This window comes from Pangasianodon hypophthalmus, chromosome 14 (assembly GCF_027358585.1).
Source record: "Pangasianodon hypophthalmus isolate fPanHyp1 chromosome 14, fPanHyp1.pri, whole genome shotgun sequence".
Taxonomy (NCBI): Eukaryota; Metazoa; Chordata; class Actinopteri; order Siluriformes; family Pangasiidae; genus Pangasianodon; species Pangasianodon hypophthalmus.
This window is the reverse complement of record NC_069723.1, coordinates 22,009,478-22,032,634: the sequence shown is the minus strand read 5'-3', so window position 1 is coordinate 22,032,634 and position 23,157 is coordinate 22,009,478. Positions and strand designations below refer to the sequence as shown.

The following is a 23,157-nucleotide window of genomic DNA, read 5'->3' as shown; positions in this document are numbered from 1 at the left end:
GAAAAGCTCAGGCTCTTTCTTCATGTTCAGTGTAAAGCTGCAGCAGAATGCCGTGTGCAGTTCACTTTAAAGGAAGAGATATCGGTGTTTTACCTGTCGATCTTTTTAACCCCGCTTTCCACTATGTGTGTGTGTGTGTGTGTGTGTGTGTTTGTGTTTTATCACCGCGAGTGGACGTGAAGGTTTATTACATTTGGAAGGACAGCTGCGTGTGCAGCTGTGTGTGTAAATATCGATTTTATTAAGAGCTATGCACAGGAAAAGGTTTATGCGTATACTGTGATTTGTATGAATGCCGTTTTTCTGAAAAGCGTTCATGGAAGTGTTGATGAGTCACTTTTAAACTCCGCACCATACAGTATTAATCACAAGGGATATGTCTCAGGTGCCGTTATAGCCCCCGACTCCATGAGAAGAAATGACCGGAGGAAAGCAGTGATTAACGCTCAAGTTATTATATACAGTATAAAGTAAATAATTTAGGTTGATTTTCTATAGATATTTACTTTTAGAAAATTTCCCCCACAGTATATTATAGTGTAATGTGCGCTACTTACTTCCTGTTATGAAAATGTCTTGCTAATATCAGGGAGTCACTTGACTAGTTTTATTAAATCTCATCACACCCACATCTGTTGATCTGAAATAATTCGACTGCATATAATAACATCTGCAGAGATCCGTTTTGAACTTTATGACTTCTCAGAAACTATTTGTCAGCTACAGAGAACACTATTTGATATGATATTATCAGAGAGGATGTTCTTTCCCATCTCAACATTTAACCTGATCAACTAAACACGATAATGAAAGTTCCTACAAAAAGATAATAATTTGGAACTGTGCCGTTTTAGGAAAATAATCAATAACAGGGTGGTGTAATGAAGAGTTACTGTAACCACCCCAAAGTTATTTTCCAATAACAGCACATCCCAAAGTGTTTTATTCCTCTTACACCACTGCAATTTGCCAACACAAAAGATTTTTATTAATTAAAGAGCAACTGTTATCCATTTATAGTTACATTTAATGTTATGGAACATCCACAAATCAAGTTGCTCCTGTTATAATTTATGTCATAACTCTCTTTTTTTCTTTTATGAAGTTAATAAGACAAAAATGCAGCTTTTCATGTTACAGAGAAACCCCAAGACTCAGTCATGTTGGAAAAACCAAGCTCTGACACTGGAGACTCCTTCCATAAATGTTGAATAAGCATCTCCTTACACCATATCAACAACTGCACATATTTTTAATCAATTTATGTAGAGCATCCATCATACAAATCCTTGTTTAAAGCGTTATAATAGAAACGATAATGTATTAGAATGAGCGTGGTGCAAATCAGGCAGGGAACACGGATTGTGTAGCAATCAGCGCAATTAAAGAAATAAAAAGCATTCCAGGGAGTGAATCTAGCTGCTCAGTGTTTGGGAGATGGAGGGGAAGTGTTCTGACCTGGTGGAACACCTAGAGATCCGAGATTTCTACCAATAACCTCAATCACATCTTTCGTTCCAGAAAAAGTTTATTTCTTAACAAGTGTCTAATAAAGGGCATTGAAGGCTAAAATTAAGCCCAGATTTTAGAAAAAAATTCTCTCTCTTTGTTTCACTTCTTCATGAAAATAATCTCTTTGCTGGCCCTGTGATTAGTCTGCATTCAGTCTTCAGGACAGCACTTTGATTTCTTCTGTTTTGCCAATAAAACTTTTCATAAGGATCATTTTGCTTTACGATGTCTATCAGTTAAAGTCCCCATGAAATAGCTTGAGAGCCGCGATTTGATTCTGTATGTTGACAGAGTAATAGTGTGTTGAAGTGCTTGACTGATTTACAGAACAGCCAATAGCATTTGAGATACGTCACGCCACACCCCCCACCCAATCTAAACAAACCTGATGGTAGCTTAGTGAACTAGCTAAACATGGACAAGAGTTAAACAAGAGCCTTTATTCAGCTGTGGAAGATTTCTCACTGCCGCTTTTACCCACGCCTGTCCCCTTTACCCACGCCTGTCCCCTTTAACTAGGACGACGAGATGCTGAGGTAGTGATGTCCTGGCACCAACTCACACAAACTCCACCGTCTTCCAAACCAATAAACTCCAAACATTTAGAAAAAGGAATAGTACACTAGGAAGACACAGCCAAAACCACACTGACCGTGTTTACTGTTAATAAGCAGCAGCTGTTAGACCAAGACACGCCCTCAGGGCTGGGGCGGGACATACGTATAGACATAAGTATGGACTAACACAAGACTAGTACAAGAGTCATCAAAAATGTTACCATTTTCCCAGAAGTTACGACGAATAAAATTCAAAATAGAATCTACAAAACTATTTTTTTCTAGATATACTCTCGAATTGTTGTGTATATCACTAATGGACTGGTACAAAATCTCTGAACCACCAATTTTGATTTAGTAATGAGAAAGACTCTGATCTGTTACATTGTCATTGTAGTGGTCAAAAACGGCCTCCTCTAAAATTCAGAACACATCAGGCTTTTTCTGTGTGTGTTGTTTTTCATACTAAGGGCTAAGCAAGCAGATGTTGAAAATTTCCACTGAGCATGCAGTGCAATTGCATTATAATCATATCTATGCACACACTCATTTGTGTGTGTGCGTGTGTGTTTGTGTGTGTGTGTGTTTGTGTGTGTGTTTGTGTGTGTGTATGCATGCGAGACGAGATGCATCCTTCCGCAGGTGTGTTTGTAGATCTCTCACATAATCCTGCATGGCCTCTGCTGCACTTCTTCTCACAGCTTTGCACAGACTCCCATTCGAATTTAGTGGTGAATAAAGTGATGGCGTTTGCCGTCATTTTAGCAGGAGTTTATCGAGCGGATTTTAGTTGTTGTGGCTTGTTTACGGCCACGCAGTAAATCTGCAAAATGCAAATGTGCATCAAGCAACATAAAACATAAATAACCTAATCCAACCTAAGCTCGGTCCAGAAAATGGACAATTGCCCGCCTAAAGGTGTGCCTTAAAGGGGTTGTAAATGTCGGCTTTGGCCCGGTGAAGCGGAGCGCATTCGACATGGGTCAGGTGTGAGGGCTGTGTTTACTCCTCTACACATAAACAGCTGTATACTTCACTCTGAATGTAGACCTAAAGATGGAAAATGGCTTGCTGCAGTACAGAAATCTTAACATATAGAAGGTTCATAATGTAATGTAATCTAAAAACTATCAATGACTCTACAGTGAATCTATGAGTGTTCAGTGCATTATATCACGAGCTCTCATTGCTGGTGTAATAAGAATATAAAGCCTTGCGTCCAAACTTGTGAGGTGATTTTAGAGGGTTTATGTATAATAATATAATAAGCTTTTTTTTTCAATTCCTGAACTTTCCAGAACACTTTAGATTCAAGTTGTTCACTGTTCATTGTTTTTGACCTACATGTTTTATTGAGGTTTGAATTAAGCTGGTTCATTAAAAGTGAGCAGTTAAATAGGCTGTAAGAACTTAATAAAATATAATTACTTTAATAATGGTGCATTGCAATTCCACCACTGTATCAAAATAAAAAAAATCACCCCAGGGCTTCCCTGGACCCCAGGTTGAGAACCACTGCTTTAAAATATACATATAGATTTTTTTGCCTCTCCTGACTTTTGACTTGACTTTACATAATCAAAGAAGACTCGACTTTGACTTTGACATTAATGACTTGTGACTTCACTTGGACTCGAAAGATTAAAAATTATACATTTAAAAGTGTGCAGTGAATCAACTACTCTTTTTCCAACAAACAATTAATTTTCACCAAATCAGCCTCAAACTTCATTTCTAAGGTCAACATTCAACCAGTGAGACAGCCAATCAACTTGCACTAGACAACGGCAAAGTTGAAAGAGCGCTCATTTCCTGATGACGGACACACTTTGTGGTAGCCATGCTCCCAAGACAGTAGCCTACAAAGATTAAACGAAAGGGTTAGATGTAGAACATGTAGAACTTGAGGAACTTCATGAATGTCAGACGGAAAAGCAAAAGCAACACCATCAAATTCTGTTCGCTATTTGAATTTGAAATCCCAAGGCAGAGCCAAATAGAACGGAGATAGATGTACACTTAGTGAGAATAGTCTACACCTCAGTCCATGTGAAATTAAACTGAAATAGTCAGATTTTATAGTCATAGTTATGTGTCTCTCAAATATCCATATATTTCCACTGAGTTGTAAAGTTTGTCTAGAAAGTGATGAACACTGCTTTTAAAAAGTCTGCATGATTTCTGTAAATTTACTATACTAATTATTACTTTAGCCCTAAATTTGTAAAGAGCATATTATGACTTGTTTAGGACACGAAACACGTTAAGGAGTTAAGGACTTGGACTTATCAGTCTTGACTTGGGACATGAATGCCAAGACTTGAGACTGACTTGTGAAACAATGACTTGGTCCCATTTAAGACAAACTAATAACTTGCAAGATGAGTATCAGAACATACATATAAACCATAACCATAATGATTTATTGTTTTGTCTCTAAGAAAGTCATGGTGTGGTATTGTGCTGGAGTTCCCTTTCTTCACTGTTACTGAAAATAAAAAAATAAAGTCTTGTAGCAGGTGGATTGAAGTCGAATGCTCGGACTGCACTTGCTTCAAATAGATTTTTAATTAAAGCCTCTAGCTAATGAATAAATGTAAAGATAAAGATATGTTCCAGATTTACTCTGGAATCTCTTGTTTAAATAACAATTGAGGCCAAATTTCCGAGTTAAAGGAGACAGATTGGGGTCACCGCATGCCCTCGGAGCACTGGGTCGCCTCTCATATGTCTGTTTTTCCCCATGGCGACATGCAAAGTGGAGCAGAGAAAGCGTTCATTGTTTAAGACGTCCAGGTGAGTTTCTATACAATGTTGAAGCAAAATCACTTCTGAGAACAAAAAATAGCTGAAATTGGGACAAAAAAAGACAGGCTGGACCTGATGCTGAGCTCTTCAGCAATACACATTGAGAGATGCAGTTTGTCCTTGTCTAGTTGTCGAGACCGGATGAGACAGCAGCTTAATTGAAGACACTGCTTACACTGAGGAGTGAATTTTTATGGATGAAATTATTAACAATATTTAAACTAAGCTGTAATTGTAGTAGATGAGTGCTCAGTCAGCTTATCCTTCAAACTGTGGGACTGTTTTCATAAGAGCAGAGCTCACTGAATTAACAAAAGCATTGACATTATTTTATTTATTTGACAAATCAATATGGTGAATTAAAAGTTTGATCAAATTGGCTATATCCTATGCACACATGACTTTCATGACTTCGATATAGCATCTTGTACACACAATTAACTATAAGCATCATTCACTTGCTTTTACTGTATATTATATTACATGACAGCAAAGAAAGTGATCTATATATAATCATGATGTGATGAAGTTAGCACTGATTCAATTAGTTAAGTAGTTAACTGTTGGTGGCTTAGGGCGTGGCCTATTCTTAGACCAGGGGTTCCAGGACTCGGGGTCGCGACCCCACATGGAGTTGCTTGATTTACAAATGGGGTGGTGAAATAATTTTGTTTCATTTAATTATTTTACAAATGAATCTTATAAATATCAAAGATGGATTTTGTGTGCTTATACTTTGAAATGTTACTGGGAGTCACATTCAGACAAGCCATGGATAAATTATTACATGCTATTTTAGTCCTTTTTACTATCATGACACAGTGTGCTAGTGAAATTCAGCAAAGAAATGGACAAATTTCCACAGCCATCTACCTTCGCTAAACACACTAGCATTGTGTCTAAATCGCATACTGGTTTTCCTATTACATTTACATTAAAAACCTCTTGTGTTGCCTTCAAACTGACCAAAAGGTCTGTTTTGTGTACCAATCTTCTGGATTTTCTAGATTAGCAAATACTTTTGAATGTAAGGTCAAAGTTTTCGAGTTGAGATGCAGCCCATGACAGCAATCATGATGACAACGGAAAGTTTTAAGTTATTACAGAGCTTGTCAGTTATGTTTTTGATGCAGATTTCTGTAAGTCGCTCTAAATAATGTAAATGTAACTGATAAGTGGTAAAACATGTCATTTATCCATCCTCTTGTTCTTTTATTTGTTCATCTTCATTCACTTATTCATCTTCAGTGAGCACTTTATCTTGGCCAGGGTCACAGTGGATCCAGAGTCTACCCCAGGAACACTGGGTGTGAAGCAGGAATTAACCACTAATGCACCTATTGGCATGTATTTGGGATGTGGGAGGAACCCTGAGGAACCCACACGGATATGGGAGAACATTTGAAACTCCACACAGACAGTAATCCGAGCTCAGGATTGAACCCAGGACCCTGGAGCTGAGAGGCAGCAGCACTATCATTTATCCACGAAACCAAAATATCGTCTTCCGAAGTTTACCCCATAGAGAGTAATGCAGTTATTTAGAGAAATGATCAAACTGTAATGAAGAATGTATCCAGTACCTTTACATAATTATAATATCTAATGAAATAAGTAACTTTCTAATGTAGGCCATCGTTTAATTAACATCACTACAAACCCTATGGCTCATTTTGATAGAAATGGGTCTGTGTGTGGAAGAAGCTCATTTATAATTCCACACAGTCGTTGACTCCCAAACACCTGGATTTATGCAGCCGGATATAGAGAAGCTGTCTGAAACGGAAGGCTGAGTTTTAAACCTGAGTGGGTTTTCAAAGCCGTTGAGCGACAGATTGGCGTATGGGATTAAAGCTTTAAAGCCAGGTACCACACCCTAATCGGCTTGCCTTTTTCCTTTCCTTATATCAGGATGAAAGTGAACCTGTTGAAAATCAGTATAAGGATTTTTTATTAAATATAAACTAAAATGTATTAAATATACAACTGAGTCTATAGATCATTAGATTTGTATGAATTTGCATATTGCATACATTCATATTTAAACATTTTTTATTGCGAGAACACACCCAGTGGTCCAAATTAAAAAATAAGTAAAATTACCAGAGCATTATTAGAGCATTGAATTACATCTATGGAGCATTGATACTCTCATGGGGAAAAAGCTATATTGCATTTTTTTAAGTAAAATGACTTAAAATATTTATTTTATTGTTTGTTTTAGTAGGAATTTATGGTACATTGCTGTATAACTATAGGAGTAGGCCTACTGAACATTTAATTACTTTTATCTTACAGCTAAAGTAGAGGTACAAATTGCATTAAGAGTTAATTTTTTTTTTTTGCACTTTACTTTCCTTATATAGAATTTTCTTCTTTCATTGAAAATGTCTCCCCCACCCCAAATATGAGTTATATTTTAATTAGAGGTAAGAATTTACACTGAACATTCAAAAGAGCACACACTCATATAAAGCCCACCTGGTATATAAAGACCAATCAGTGAATAGGTTTTACTTAAATATTCATGCAAATCCAGATAACAACAAATCAGCATGAATCATCAAAGGAAATAATACATTTGGCAGGACACAAGTTTGTACTAAACACAGCTATGCCCTTATTTGGTGAATCCAAGAATCGAAGCATGATAAGACTTCACAACCGACAAAGACACAACATGGTATACATTAGAGGTGTAAACTTCAGGCTTCCACACAATATGCAACGAGTCAATATTTGCCACTGAATCCACTACGGTAACAAAACAATCTCAATTCCTAAGGCAATGAATCAATGTTTAATGATACCACTGAAACGATACTATACAATTTAGTATCCTCCGATCAGTATGTGACCAACTTTGTTCAGAATCTGTCATAAGCCTACTGTTAATTCCATCCATCCATCCATCCATCCATTTTCCATACCACTTATCCTTATCCCAGGGGATTCAGGACACAAGGCGAGGGACACCCTGGATGGTGTGCCAGCCCATTGCAGGGCACACACACACACATTACAGACAATTTTCAAATGCCATTCAGCCTACAACGCATGTCTTTGAGAGGAAACCAGAGTACCTGGAGGAAACCCCTGAAGCACAGGGAGGACATGCAAACTCCGTGCACACAGGGTGGAAGCAGGATTCAAACCCCCAACCCCAGAGGTGTGAGGCAACAGTGCTAACCACTAAGTGATAATAACATAGGGCTATTTTTTAAAATATCAGCATTACAGTCAAATTACCTTGCTAGCTTATTCAATTATTTATACAATACAATTATTAATAAATTATATATATATATATATATATATATATATATATATATATGTGTGTGTGTGTGTGTGTTTATGTATGTATGATTGTTGCTTTATATCCTTTCAGTAGTTACCTTTTAAATTGATGCATCAATCCAAATCATCCGATTGTTACACTCCTAGTATACATAAATTAATTAAACAAGGTGAGACATAGAACAGGTGAACACAATAGGATAACAACCTAATAGGACTAAATCAGAAAATCAAAACAAAAGCACATGACGTTCTCTGCCATAAGAATGATGACATGAGGGAGGAACCTGTGACAGATATTTACTTTGTTAATGTTACTGATGGTGTATTAATGCTGAAGTTCATAGTTCTTGTTAACGAATGTGTTAAAGAATGTCAGTTAACCTTAATCTAAAGCGTTACCAACATATTTACATCAGTGATAGATTTCTTTTTACATGAAAAGTATTGAATCTATAAAAACAAATTAACAATTGGAGCACAAGCACCAGTTCTTGCTTGTGATGCCTAATTCAAACTGAACCAGCCTCTGGCTATAGGCAGATTTATAAAAAAAAAATTATCTTTAAACTTTAAAAAAATGCTCACTATGGAGTTGTTCAACTAACTAAAATGACTTTTTTTGATTTCAGACTTGGATATTGTGCACACTGGTGTTTTTGGTGTTTTAACTGCATTCTGCCTCAATCTGATCTCAAGCAATAAAAAAAGTAGAATGTCCATTTTATAAGGTTTTTAAATGTTTTAAAGTGTATCCAGGCATTTTTCTTTGGAGTGGAAATATTGGGCTGATAAAGTGCTGAGAAATGCTGTGCAAGGACATTTCTGAAATGAAAAATGCTATCTGACAAATCAGTTTCTCATATTCTGCATGCTCAGGTTAAGTGTATAGGTTATAATACCACAGTGCTGTTGAATTCTGGATTCTGATTGGTCAGAAGGGTTATACGTTATCGTTTCTATAGTAACAACTTAAACAGGGACTTGTGTTGCAGGTGCTACATATTATGTAAGAATAATAATAAATGGATTTTAAAAATGTGTTGTTATTTAACAAAGAAAAATGTATAATCACTGATATGGGGAAGTTTTCTGCAAGGAAATGTTTAAATAATGTTTAAGGAAGGAGTCTCCATTGAAATAATAAGGTTTCTGCAAAAGTTTTTTTTTCCCAGCCATAAATATTTTTTGTCTTGTTAACTACAAGAGAGAGAAATAGGAGAGGGTGGTGAGGGAGCGACTGTTCATAGCTTCTTGTTTCACAGATGTTCCACAGCATTAAATGTAACTATAAACAGATAAACAAGGTATAACATATTGTTCATTAATAAATAAAATAAAAATTGTAATAAATGGCCAATTGCGCTGGTGAATAAAACACTTCTAGATGTAATGTTATTGGAAAATAATTAAATCTGGTGTGGTCACAGTGATTCTGCTTCATCATATCACCCCATCATTGATTATTTTACTATAACAGTAAGTCCCAAGTTTCATTCCTTAATTATTTATGTAATTTTCAACGTGTAGGATGTTCATAAGGCTACATGAAACTTACATAAGACCATTATGTTAAAAAAAAAAAAAGAGTATAATGCTATAAAAGTGACGTCTGCCGGTTTTAACACATGCAATCTGTTCCTGTCTTTGTTATTGAAAGAATTCAGTAATCAGGAGCTGAAGAATGCTTCCGAACGAAAGAAATCCAGTAGCCACTAGTCATTCACTGTGCAGCGGCTGTGGAATAATGAGCTTCCAAGCTGATTGACATTCTCAGCAGGACCTCGGCGATGGTTTCCCCTGGTGCCGGCAAAAATGCCCGCCGCTGCATCCTCAGCCTTTATGCAGATCTGGGCCACACGCCAAAGCTGGGTCCAGAACAAGAGACAAGAGGTTGCATGGACAAAAGCAGGGGATTAGTTAGCGGAACTGGCTTTTTAAGCAGCGTTGTGGAGATGCGAATTCTGGCTGGGGAAGATTTTCAATCTCTGTCTTAAAATAAAATCGAAAAAACCCACCCTGAACGACTTGCATATTAATCTTTATAATCGACATGTGATCTTCAAAGTCATATAAGATTTATTTAGTAATGAAATTCCGAGTTGACGTTCTTTAGTTAATGGTTTCCTACGTTTCTCACAATGCCGTTCGACTACCTGCTCATATCGATGCAGTGGGATTTAGCCCTTGTTTATGCTCCAGCCAAAGAGAACAATGCAGTGGCGCTTTATTAGTACTTTAGTCAGTCCAACTCTCACTTCTATATCTGTACATTCTGCTCAAGCAGATCAGCTTCCAAAGTTTCAACTTTCATGCCAATACTTTCAATGTCAACATGCTAGCTATCTCGTAGCTTGCTAACTAGCTGAATCTCAACATTATACAGCTGCATTGCATTCTGGGACATTTTGTCCAACATTTGCCCCAACGTCTTCACTACTTCTATGTTGGATTTCTCATTAATGTGGAAAATTGTGAGTGAAAAAAGAAGCTTGTGCTGTTTTTAAGCTCATTATCATTATGTTTAAGGTCTGTGAAACATGAGATTTTCTCCTATTAAACGCCATCGTACCTGTGCTAACAATAACAACGCCCCCCTGTGACATCAGGGCGGCAGAATAACGCTACCTTCTGACAGGAGTTATAATACAAATACAAAACAACAAAAAACCTCACAAATATTTCAGTATGAACAAATTGAGCGTGTTTCGAAGTGGACTTTTCTTTTAAAAGCAAGGTACAGTGAAAAGCTCGGATAATGAACGGCAGTAAGAATGTTTCCACAGTGCTGTGAAATGTTGGAGGAATAATATTCACATCCATCTTGTGTGAACTCACATGCTTTGATTTTACATCCTGCTCTCCAGACTAAGCCCACATTCATATTCATAGGCAGTCGGCTGATTATTCTGTTAGCACTTAAAATTAATCATTGTGGGGTGCAGTTTGTGTTTGCCTCCGTCGTGGTTTTGGCAGACGGATTTCAAATGAAACGGACTAAGCGAGGTGTGCAAAGCTTAGCTCTAGCGATTGGCAGGAGTGCGGGCCGCCGGGAGAGGGCCCGCCCGAAAACCTCAATTAGCCTCTTACACCGTTTGTTTTTCGGGTTTATAAGCGCGTATCAGCATTTTTCTTTGGAGTGGAAATAATGGGCTGATTAAGTACGGAGAAATGCTGTGTAAGTACGTTTCTGAAATGAAAAATGCTACCTGACAAATCACTTTCTCAAAGTCTGTCCATGCTCAGGTTAGATATATAACATGTTATAAATATTATCGAAACCACTTTTGTTAAATTCATTCATTAATTTTTTAATGTTCAGTTTATAGGATGTGCTTTTTTTTTAAGAGGATATCAACTTACCCATTACATTCTTCTGTGAATGGGAAACACTTTGCTTAAGAGCAATGTTCATAGTCCTATGATGTCTATATAAGGCCTTCATAAGAACTGATATAAACCTACATGAACATTTATAAAGGCTATTTCCAGCAAACATTGGTTTTTCATCAGTATTTTTCATCAGCTTTGTCAAGCACACCTAACACAAGTCAAATAACAGATTTTATCTAGAGATAAAGTTGTTATGTTACTGTCTTAAGGGTGTTATGACACCGTCTTGCATTACACTGTCATGACAAATGACTTTGTAGCTCAGTGTACTGCTATAGTATTTCAGAGTTACTTGATTAAAGTGAGCTCTGGACACTGTTATAAGGGTATATATTTACACCCAGCTTCGTACTTATGATTAAACCACAGCGCTGTTGAATTCTGGATTCTGATTGGTCAGAAAGTATTGATTCATTTTCTATAATAGCATCTCTGACAGGTTTATATTAATGTGCTTATTCTACATAAACAGATTAAAAAAGCATATACTTTATAAGTGCTGATATGGTGTGGACACATTTTCTGGGGAGAAAGGAGGCATTTATTTAACATTTACGGAAGGAGTCTCCAGTGTCAGTGCTTTGTAACAGTCAGAGGTAAAGCTGTAACTTTAAATTTTCCAATTACGGTCTTCAGGACAGATGACTTTACACTTGGCGGTTACTTGTTAATATGAGAAACTGCTTTTTTTGTCATATTTACATCAAAAGAGAGGCTGGTAAGAAAAGAAGAATGACTGTCTATAGCTGCTATAACATAACTGCTATAGCACTGGACGATTGCATAAAACTCAACTGGTCGAATAGACTGAGCTTCTCTGGATCCGTGTTTGTTTGTTTGTATGTTTGAAGTGCATTAAATGTGGCATGTTAATGACTGTAAAAACCTACATGAAAACTAAAGAAAAGCTTCTCACGTCAAGAACAAATGTTTCAGAGATGTTCCACAACATTAAACGTACCTATAAATGGATATAAAACAAATGTTTCAAGTTGTGCTGGTCAACATTGAAGTGGTAACAGTGACAGCTCTTCATTCTTCATCATATCACACTGTCGTTAATTCATTTCTTATAACAGCATGACACCAAGTGTTTAAATCCTTCCTATAAGACTTGTATGGAATAAAACCTAGGACAAAATATACTGTATATATTGGCTCTATTTATTACTATTCATAACGTCAAAGCAAAAAAACAAGTTTGTGTCTGTTGTTAGAAAGGTAGGCTTAAGTAGGATTTATTTAGCGCTATGAACTCCATCTTTTGATCAAATCTTCCAGAGTAATAGAGACTCAATCCAGCTGTGGTAGGTTAACACCAGTGGGCTGTATCTGTGTCAGATAAGGGTATAGAGAAGGAGAGGGGAGAAGCGTGGAGGTGTCAGCTCAGCCGAGAATACTTTCCTTCTCTTTAATGGAGACGTATAACCAGTAAGACCCTCCGCATACCTGATCTATAATTTCCTTCCGCTCTCCAACCTTCAGCTTTATCACCAAGGATAAAAAAAGGGAACAATGTGCCTTGACTTGTATCTAACTGCGTGCTATTTTCACTTCAGGTTCCCAGAGGTTTCCTCTGTGTATGAAGACGACAAGCAATGGAGCACGGCTTCCTAGCGTCTACTGAAATTTCATGCAAGTGAACGTTAACTCAACAAAGCGAAGTCACAAGGATGTAAACAAGTATTCCACGGGGAAGTATTAAGCTCGGAACTTCCTTCCGATGACATTCTGAAACCAAGACAAAATGGCAAAGCCCTTCTACAGACTTCAGCGCTTTTTGCGGCGGACTCAGTTGCTTTTTCTCTTCCTGGGCGTGGCTTACATCATGGCAGGAAGTGTCCTCTTGCTGCAGAGATCAGGACTGGTGGTTTCTCAGCGTGGTAGCTTGCTACCTCCGCCCTCGCTGCCTTCACCTCCACGAGCACTCGAGGCTCCTGCTCTCCGGACTGGGCATGGCGTGATGGCTTCACGGTTGGGTAGAAAAACGTATCAGGTTGGCCAGTCAGACGATGTTAGAGAAGCACAATGGCTCATGTCACGTAACCAAGAGATCCGGCATCTTCGGCGACGCTGGTTCCACAGCCTGATGTCCGAGCAGGACATGAACAGGGTTGAGAGAGTTACTCCGAAGAGGAAAGTCAGGCACAAAGGTAACTTTAACTATTACATCTGGATCAATGAAATTACTGTTGACACTGGATACGAACAAATTTATTCGTAAATAATTCACATGAGCATTTAGACAGGAAGTGTGGTATGCATGAAAATGCAATTAGTTTAGAAAAACATTGGTCTTCCCACAAGAGCTTCTATGTTTGTGTACATTTATATTTAAGGAGACAAATTTATTACGGATTATGCCATCAGGTTTAAATCACTTATTTATTTCAATTACACGCACCAATTTAATGAACATTTTGTGAAACTTGCTCGTTTCATATTAATGACTTGAAAGAAAACAATCCAAAACTATAAGACTAGCCATTCAATTAGAACAAAAGTAAAGGCACCCTATGAAAACTAAGTGTGTATTTATGGTAGCTGATGTGCTGCAATGGCTAAACAGCATTACTGGAAGATTAAGCTCTCTCTGTGAGCTTTTGCCTTTTATTGAGTTTTGCTGGCATCAGTAAATACAAAATCATCTATGCTGTGACCACGCTTGGAAATTTACAACTGATTGGTATTTATCAGCGTACGCACATGAGTACGAAGAAACACAGCGTTACATTTGACATGAATTTTTTGTTCATTTGGCCAACAAAATTATTTAATCAGGCCCAATGATAGTAACAGAAGAAATGAGAAAAAAAGATAAGTATCGTTCTTGTTTCTGTCTTCTATCAAGGAACCTACATTGGATGTTTTATGGACGATGCTAAGGACCGAACCCTGAAAGGCATGGTGTTCTACGATTTCCGCAAAATGACCAGTACTCTATGTCAAGACACCTGTACAGAGAGGTAACCAAAGTTTCCACACAAATTTTGGAACCATCGAAACAATCATCTGTGCTCCATTTTGAAGGTAGTTACCTATAGTAGCACCCTTCAAAGGTAGCAGGCTTACTTCTTTCACACAAGGCACACTTTTTTTTGCACATTTTTTATGTAATCCTATGGGACGTAGCCCTGAGGTGTGTGTAAAGTGGCTGCTTTTAAAAAGAACTGCAGTTGGTGCTATCTGGACTTTATAGAAAAGTAAAGAAAAGCGAGAAAAACACAGATAACAGTGTCGGTTAAGGTCTTAGTTAGTCTTGTTAGTGAGTGAATATGACGAGGTTTAGCACTTTTTCTGTAAGCGCCGACCTGTAGCTGCCTAAGCTGGGAGACTGTATTGCGTTAGCAAGTAGTTAGTAACGAAAAAACAGTATCAGTGAACAAAAAAAGTAAATAAATGGTAGCTATGGTCAAAGCAAGCAATTCCCCATGTAATTGTATTTACTTCTCTGTCTGAGCAACAGCAAGACATCTTCATTTTGGCCAAAATAAGGAGCTTTGGAGCTTTGGAGCTTGCTAAACAAGCCTCCTGCCTAAGATATTTCATCTTCCAATTCCAGTGCAGTGATTGTGTCACTTCAACACCATGGGATTTAAAACAGGGCCAGTTAGGGAGGTTCAGCTCTGAGGTTTGTCAGCATATGTGTTAGGGGTGTCTTTAAAGTCTGCAGTGATGGAGCCAACACCTGCTCCTGATCAGCCTGGAGTTAACTGATCACCAGAGAGACGAGGCGAGGGAGGACTGTCCCTGCTACAATATGTTAGGGCTTACTTAACAACATGGATGACATCTGCAGTTGCTTTGTGGGAATATATATATACACACACACACACCTGATTTGTTATGTGCATTTGCAGTGATTTTGGCTGATGTTTCTCATGCTGACATTTGAGGTGGCTTCCAGCATGGAAACGTAGTTCAGGAACTGAATGAGTGCAGGATAAACAATCTTTACAGATTTTGTGCAAGAGTTCCAAATTTTAATATCGGAGTATGCTAGAAAGTGATATCTCTCAAATTATGCTTAAATGCAAGTTAAAACCAAGTACTGTCTAAGCTTAAAATGTACAAGTAATCCCATCTGAATGGCGCTGTAGTCATTATGCTAGATATTGTAGGAACTGACCTTAAAGTTATTGACACAAAATTGCAAATGATGGAGAATTCTCTGGTGTACATATTTCATGCACAGAAAAATGCAATCACAGTCGTTACAATTAATTACAGTGCATTTCCTGCATTATGCAGAAGTCAGTGATTAGTGTGAAGGGTTAGTATGGCGCATATGTAAATGCTATTTTCACTTTGAGGAAATTGGCAGTCTGGGATTTAATTCAGTTGGATATATATTTACTTTAGCTGAATGTCATTTTAAAAGTGAACATGAGTTTTATGTAGGCAGAAGCAGTAAGCAGTGTGTATAAACCAGTTAGTGCACCTGGCCTGAGTCAATGTTGCAATATTTTAGGAATCAATGAGCTCTAACGAGAGTGGAAAGAAAAAAAAACCAGACAGTTCACATGCCTCCTGTAAATGCCGATTCATCAAGTTCACTCAACTGAATTATTCAGACCAATTGCCTTGGCATTTTTTATAAGGATGTACAGTCAAGTACAACAGTTTGCATCCCATTAGGACAAATTTAATAAACAAATGAATGTAATTTACTGTGATAGCACTGGTATCAATTATATTACTTCACAGTGTTGCATCCCAGGTGTTTCAGAATAGTGGTATAAATAGTTTTTATTAACTTGTATCCCCCGAAGGTTTGCCTTTACACACTATATGGACAAAAGTTTGTGATCATCACACCCATATGTGCTTGTTGAACATCTCATTCCAGATTTAGTCCTCCTTTGCTTTATAAAAATGTCCGTTCTTCTGGGAAGGCTTTGCACTAGATTTTGGAGCATGGCTGTGGGGATTTGTCCATTCATGGGCAAAGGAGGTCTGGGGTGCAGTCGGTGTTCCAGTTCATCCCAAAGGTGTTCGGAGAGGTTGAGGTCAGGGCTCTGTGCAGGACACTCGAGTTCTTCCACTCCGACCTTGGCAAAGCATGTCTTCATGGAGCTCACTGTGTGCACACACTTTGGGACATTGTCATGCAGGTTTGGGGCTCTTAGTTCCAGTGAAGGGAAATTGTAATGCTACAGCATACAAAGATATTCTACACAATTGTGTGCTTCCAACTTTGTGGCAACAGTTTGAGGAAGAACCACATATGGGTATGATGGTCACATGACCACATACTTTTGGCCATATAGTCTATTTTATATTTTGCTTTGAATTGCTGTCTTGTTGCACATTCTGTTTTTAACATTGTGTATTTTTATGAACTTTTTTCCCTTATTCAAAAACCAGGGTGATGTAAACTTTTTCCCTTGACCATTCCTTGTGTCTACAATACATGAATGATTTTACACAAATGTTGGCTTAAATATTTTTGCGTAACCTCAACAAGTTAAATGTAATTATAATCACCCTATTCAGGAGAGGATAGAGGATGGGTTTACTTTTGAGGTTCCTGTCAAGGTTTTTTCCTCATGATGTCTCAGGGAGTTTTTCCTCACCACAGTCACCTTTGACTTGTTCATTCAGAATCAAAATCTACTTCCATATTTCTGTAAATCTGCTTTGTGAGAGTGACTACTGTTAAAAGTGCCATTCAAATAATATTGAATTGAATTAGTTCAGAACGAAGTTGGAGCAAAAAATCATTTACCTGAAAATGAATCAGAGATCTCGCTGTCAGAATGACATCCTTAAAACACGCAAGCAAGCTGTCAACATCTGAGTTTGAAACCTAATGATTTGTTTAAAATGATAAGCAGTGATAAACAAACTGAGAGCGATGATAGCTTTAGCGCTTTAAAGGAGACGTCAGAAGAAAACAGGTAGACGAGCTTACTGTCTGCTATTGAGCTGTTAATTTGCAGAAATAGAGCCAGAAAAGGATCAGTTTAGGTTGCCATAGAAATGCATTGATGTATCGACCTGAGGATCATGGAACAGTTGCTCACTCTAATATCAACTGCGCATTTTAACAGCTCTGGACCAGGCAGGGACATGATTCAGAAATTTCAGCTACTAACTTTATACGCCGCTGTCACTGATGTGCGTCACAGCCCCCGTGATTGATGCGTATGGCTTGTTGACGTGTGCAGAGGTTGCCAGGAGATTCATACAGCCGTGGATTCGATGGCCAGGTGGCATCCTGCAGACAGCTGCCACTACAAAGAGGCTTAGGGCTGCACTCCATACCCGAGAGAGACAGTGAGACAGATGTTTAGTGCTGTAAGCTGGCCATTAACCAACTGTTAACCCTCTCCAGGCTCTGTCTGGCTTGCAGATAGGAGTGAAATAGAGAGAGAAATAGAGGCTCCTGTGCTATAAAAGAGCATTGCTAATCAGCCCCGGATAGCAGGGCTTTACACCAGGCCATGAGACAAGACACCCAGATATATGAGTATATATGCGAGGCTTTCCAATAGATTTTGGAGCATGGCTGTGGGGATTTGTGTTCATGCAGCCACAAAAGCATTAGACAGGTCAGGTACTGATATTGGGCAAGCAGGTCTGGGGTGCAGTCCATCTCAAAGGTCTTCAGTGGGGTTGAGGTCAGGGCTCTGTGCAGGACACTCGAGTTCTTCCACTCCAGATTTAGTAAACCATGTCTTCATGGAGCTCGCTTTGTGCACAGCGGCATTGTCGTGCTGGAACAGGTTTGGGTCTCTTAGTTCCAGTGAAGGGAAATTGTAATGCTACAGCATACAAAGACATTCTAGACAATTGTGTGCTTCCGACTTTGTGGCAACAGTTTGAGGAAGAACCACATATGGCTGTGATGGTCAAGGGTGCACATACTTTTGTCCATACAGTCTAGTTTACTGATGTTAACTATAAACTTGTCTAATGCTAAGTCTAGCTAAGACATTTGCTGTGTCTCTGAATCTTTCAAAAGGGGAAAACTGATTCGAGACGAGAGCACCGCCCAAAACAATGCTAATGCGAAAGGGGGATAAGGGCGGGGCTTCCACACAGGGGCCAATTAATATAGGGGTATAATAAACACCTACACAACTGTCAATCATTCCAGATTTATATGTCAATTGGCTCATCTGTGATGTGTGATGAACTCATACCTTGATGTTAAAATACAAATCATTTGGCAAGTTGACAAGTCTGCTTATTAATCTTATTTAAATGTTATTTCTGTATAAGTGCTTCATGTAAACAGTTAGAGTATTTGAACACAAATTATTTTTATTCACATTCATTTTCAGTTTTCTATATAACAATAATGTGCTCATTTTTTCACCACGAATATTTTTTTTTCAAACTACAGATGTGATAGCAAATGATGCTACTCTAATTCCACTCCAACACTGGCCAATATTTTAAAGCAGCAGCAGTAGAAAACAAATAGCTACCAGTTTACCAATGTGCTAACTGCATATCACTCACCTCACCTGCTAAAATGATTGGAAATGATACTATATATTCTGTTGGACAAACCAATAGGAGACTCGTTCTGATCGTTCTGCTATCATCATAATGGATGGACATGCATTAGAGATCAATGCCTATTGTTTTTCCTGTCTTGTTATCTAGGTTAAATATATTCAATAAACTCCTCCATTTCAGATAGATATGTGATGTTTTATATATCATTTTTTCAACACAGATAGATTGATGATGCACACACACCTGGTGCAACAGGCCTTGTATATAAAAATCTAACCGTGAATAAACAAAAAGACAAAACCCTTGGAGAGTTCTTATTTATAGTCAGAACATTAAAAAAAAAAAAAAACTTTTTTTTTTTTATTTCTATGAGTTTTTTTCCTGTTTAGCTATGGATACAATTTAAAGTCTCTCCACTAAATAATTTCTAAATAATTACTTTATTAAGATATAAAACATGATCTCTCATGGGGTGGACACCATCACAGATTTTAATGGGTTATGAAGTCTCGATTTTCATTGTTAGTCATTGTAGTGTTTTTACTACATCTACTATACATATTAGTATGTAATAAAGACATTTATTTACAACTGATATTACTGATATTGATATTATTTAGACAAGCTATATATTTCTGAGATATTTTGAGGCAAGTTTGTGATGCTAAACTGTAGCCTTGTCGATCCATCACAAAACAAAAGAAGCAAACCTCAGACACCAAACATGTCTGGACTGATTAACCACTTATGAGATCAAGGAAAACAATGGGGGAAATGCACTTCTCCTTTAAAGGGTGGAGTCTCATTAGTCCGTTGTTCATTTACACAGCGGGTACCAATATGCTGGCCTGGAGTACGGGTCCGAGTGTTACTGCGGCAACCGGATCGCAGGTGCTCGGATGAAGGAGGAGGAGTGTAATCTGGACTGTAAAGGAGAGAAGGGCTCTATCTGTGGGGGCATGGGCCGTCTGTCTGTCTACAAAGTGGAGGAGGTTCTTCCCGGCCAGAGGAGATGTGAGTATGAGGCTTAATTTTGCCATTCTCAACTTCTGATGGTTATTATTGCTTCATTCGGATATGATCTTTTTTTTTTTTTTCCAAAAACATATGCATGTTGTTCACATATGCATAAGGGGCCATATTTAATGTCTGACTTAAATCCAAAAGCTATATCTATACATCAATACAGGGAAATATATGCGTATTTAAAGTTGGTTTATGCACCTATTACGAAGCCGGGCTCTTTTTCTGGGCTCCTCTTTCTGATTGTTAAAATCACCTGCATGTAGTTCGCATTTCCGAGGCTTCTGGATTTTTCTCGAGTAGAAGAGTCAGAGATTGGGTTTTTCAATAGATTTTTCCTTCTGAGTTTTTCCTTTAATTGGACACCCTTCTATATATTGCTCCAAGTGACTTTTTACCTGATGTGGTTTTTAGTAGGGATACAGTGTATGCATCGTGTAAGTGCATTAAGTCAATACCAAAACAAATACGTCTTCCGAAATCAATATCCTACTTAGCATTAATCAATCAGGAATGCCACAGAACACGACCTAGTTTTACATGTGCATGTTCATGCACTTACACTACTAGCCATGCTCTTTATAATGTTAGCTACTTGATTTTAAATGAAGTGCATTAGCTAGCTACATTAATTACCTTGGATCGAGTGGATCTGCAGTGGAGAAGAGTGACGTTTGTTTCACTACAGAACAGCGTTTCTGTACAGCTGCAAGTAGAGTATGTTTTTGGTTTTTATTGTGTCTGAATCCGTTGTTGTTAAAAACCGATGATCATCAAGAACAACATACTGGGTACGTGCTGTTTTTTTCTCTCACCCAGCTAGTGTTTGGTGCTAGCAATGAACTCATCATGCTGAGTTGTATGTTTAAGATGCTTTTGCAGGTTCATTGTATTGTAAGAAGGTGCTGTAGTTTCTCCTCCTGATATTTTCACAGAGCACAGCTTGCAGTCTGCTTTTGATTGCCATCATCAGTTGTGAAATACGTTCAGATTTGTGTCACTAAGCTTACATGATCTAGTATCTCCTAGCATCGGATGTTATTATCAGAGCATTTGTTACGAGTAAACAAGTATGGTATTGAACTGATACCTGATACCAGTATCAGATGCCGGTACTGATGCATCCCTAGTTTTTAGATTAAAAGCTAGTGGAGTCAAAACTAACTTAATTGAAAAGAGCCGTGATAAAATGTACAGTTCCTGATGTTAAGTGGCAAATAAATCCCTTCATTTGCTCCCCAAAGACAAAGCTCTTCAGAAACACTGAGGAAAGTTTAACTTGGGCGATGATCCAGCTTCTACTCACATAACAGCTCATTTCTCACAGCACAGCATCAAGAACCACTGATGTATTAACGATTAACGATTTATTTCAGGCTTTCGTTTAAAATAAATAATGAATCAGCAAATTCCTGCTCAGGATTGGAACAAAAATAGGTTACAAACAAGTTCCAGACTTCGACTTGCCTCTTCCTTTATTGTGCTTGTTATTAGCTGGGTAATATAGTAGAATAAGCTACCTTTAGCTTCTCACAGCCTTCACTGTTGAATATCTTGTGCCTCTCTTTATCATATTCTGTGGCAGACTCGTATGATTGACAAGCAGCAGCCAGTGTTATGGAATTTCAATATAAACTAATGAATATAAGAAAAAAATACTTGTTTCTGATTGGCGGGCAAGTGTGCATAAATTTTTTAACTCGGTATATATAACAGATTAGGCTAGCCCTGCATATATTCAGGGACGACTGGTCACAATATTGAATGGGAGAGCTAAAAGAAATTCTACAACTTTTCAGAAAGACAGTGTTACTATTATGTAACCATTATGGTTCAGCCTCATAGCACAGCATCTCATTTAGTTTCATTTAGACAGTTTAAGATTGGAACAATGGTTCATTTGTAGGAAGTCGCCAAGGCAAGGTTAGAAAGTTAATAAAAATATTTCCTCACCATTTTGAAATATATGTATGGTTTCTAAAAGTAGAGTTTTTTTTTTTTTTTCATTTTTGGCTGTTTTCCAGTTCAGCTACAGTGACATCCATCAAATTCTCCAAGAACTCCACAAACACATGCACACACAATATAGGAGTGCAACGCAATACCACCATATGTATCTGTATCTGCTTAGGGCTCCAAGTATCTATATTTGTATTCAGAATTGAATCTGAAGTGGGAGTGGCCTAAACCAGAAGTTTTCTTTTCTTTGGGATTCAAACTCACGATCTCCAGACGAAAGGGTGAACGCTTTTCTGGGGCCTCGTATGAGACTGTTGTTTCTTACACCGATCATCCATAACATTATGACCACTGACAGGTGAAGTGAATAATATTGATTATCTCGTTACAATAGCACCTGTCAAGGGTTGAGATATATTAGGCAGCAAGTGACCAGTCGGTTCTCGAAGTTGATGTGTTGAAAACAGGAAAAATGGGCAAGAGTAAGGATTAGAGAGACTTTGACAATGGCCAAATTGTGACAGCTAGATGACTGGGTCAGAGCATCTTTAAAACGGCAGGCCTTGTGGGGTGTTCCCAGTATGCAGTGGTTAGTACCTACCAAAAGTGGTCCAAGGAAGGACAACCGGTGAACTGGCGACAGGGTCATGGGCACCCAAGGCTCACTGATGCGTGTGGGGAGTGAAGGCTAGTCCATCTGGTCTGATCCCACAGAAGAGCTATTGTAGCACAAATTGCTGAAAAGTTAAAGCTGGCTCTGAATGAAAAGTGTCAGAACACACAGTGCATCGCAGCTTGCTGTGTTTGGGGCTGTGTAGCCACAGACCTGTCGGAGTGCCCATGCTGACCTCTGTCCGCTGCCAAAAGTGCCTACAATGGACAGATGAGCATCAGAACTGGACCATGGAGCAATGGAAGAAGGTGGCTTGGTCCGATAAATCACATTTTCTTTTACATCATGTGGAAGGCCGGGTGCGTGTGCATCGTTTACCTGGGGAAGAGATGGCACCAGCATGCACTATGGGAAGAACACAAGCTGGCGGAGGCAGTGTGATGCTCTGGGCAATGTTCTGCTGGGAAACTTTGGGTCCTGGCATACATGTGGATGCTATTTTGACACATACCGCCTACCTAAACA

At 38.3% G+C, this 23,157-nt stretch overlaps 1 protein-coding gene across 2 annotated transcripts in view; it reads left to right on the top strand.

Moving 5' to 3' along the window:
- Positions 1–23,157, top strand: part of LOC113539369 (WSC domain-containing protein 1) — a 37,691-nt gene that overhangs the window by 1,708 nt on the left and 12,826 nt on the right. The window contains exons 2-4 of one of the 2 annotated variants that reach the window (XM_026935092.3): positions 13,127–13,720; positions 14,419–14,533; positions 19,867–20,051. In XM_026935092.3, coding sequence (XP_026790893.3) covers positions 13,315–13,720; positions 14,419–14,533; positions 19,867–20,051 — 706 coding nt within the window. In that variant the 5' untranslated portion in view covers positions 13,127–13,314. Of the gene's footprint in view, positions 1–13,126; positions 13,721–14,418; positions 14,534–19,866; positions 20,052–23,157 lie in introns of those variants that run through there. The other variant, XM_053239919.1, reaches the window with a different exon arrangement.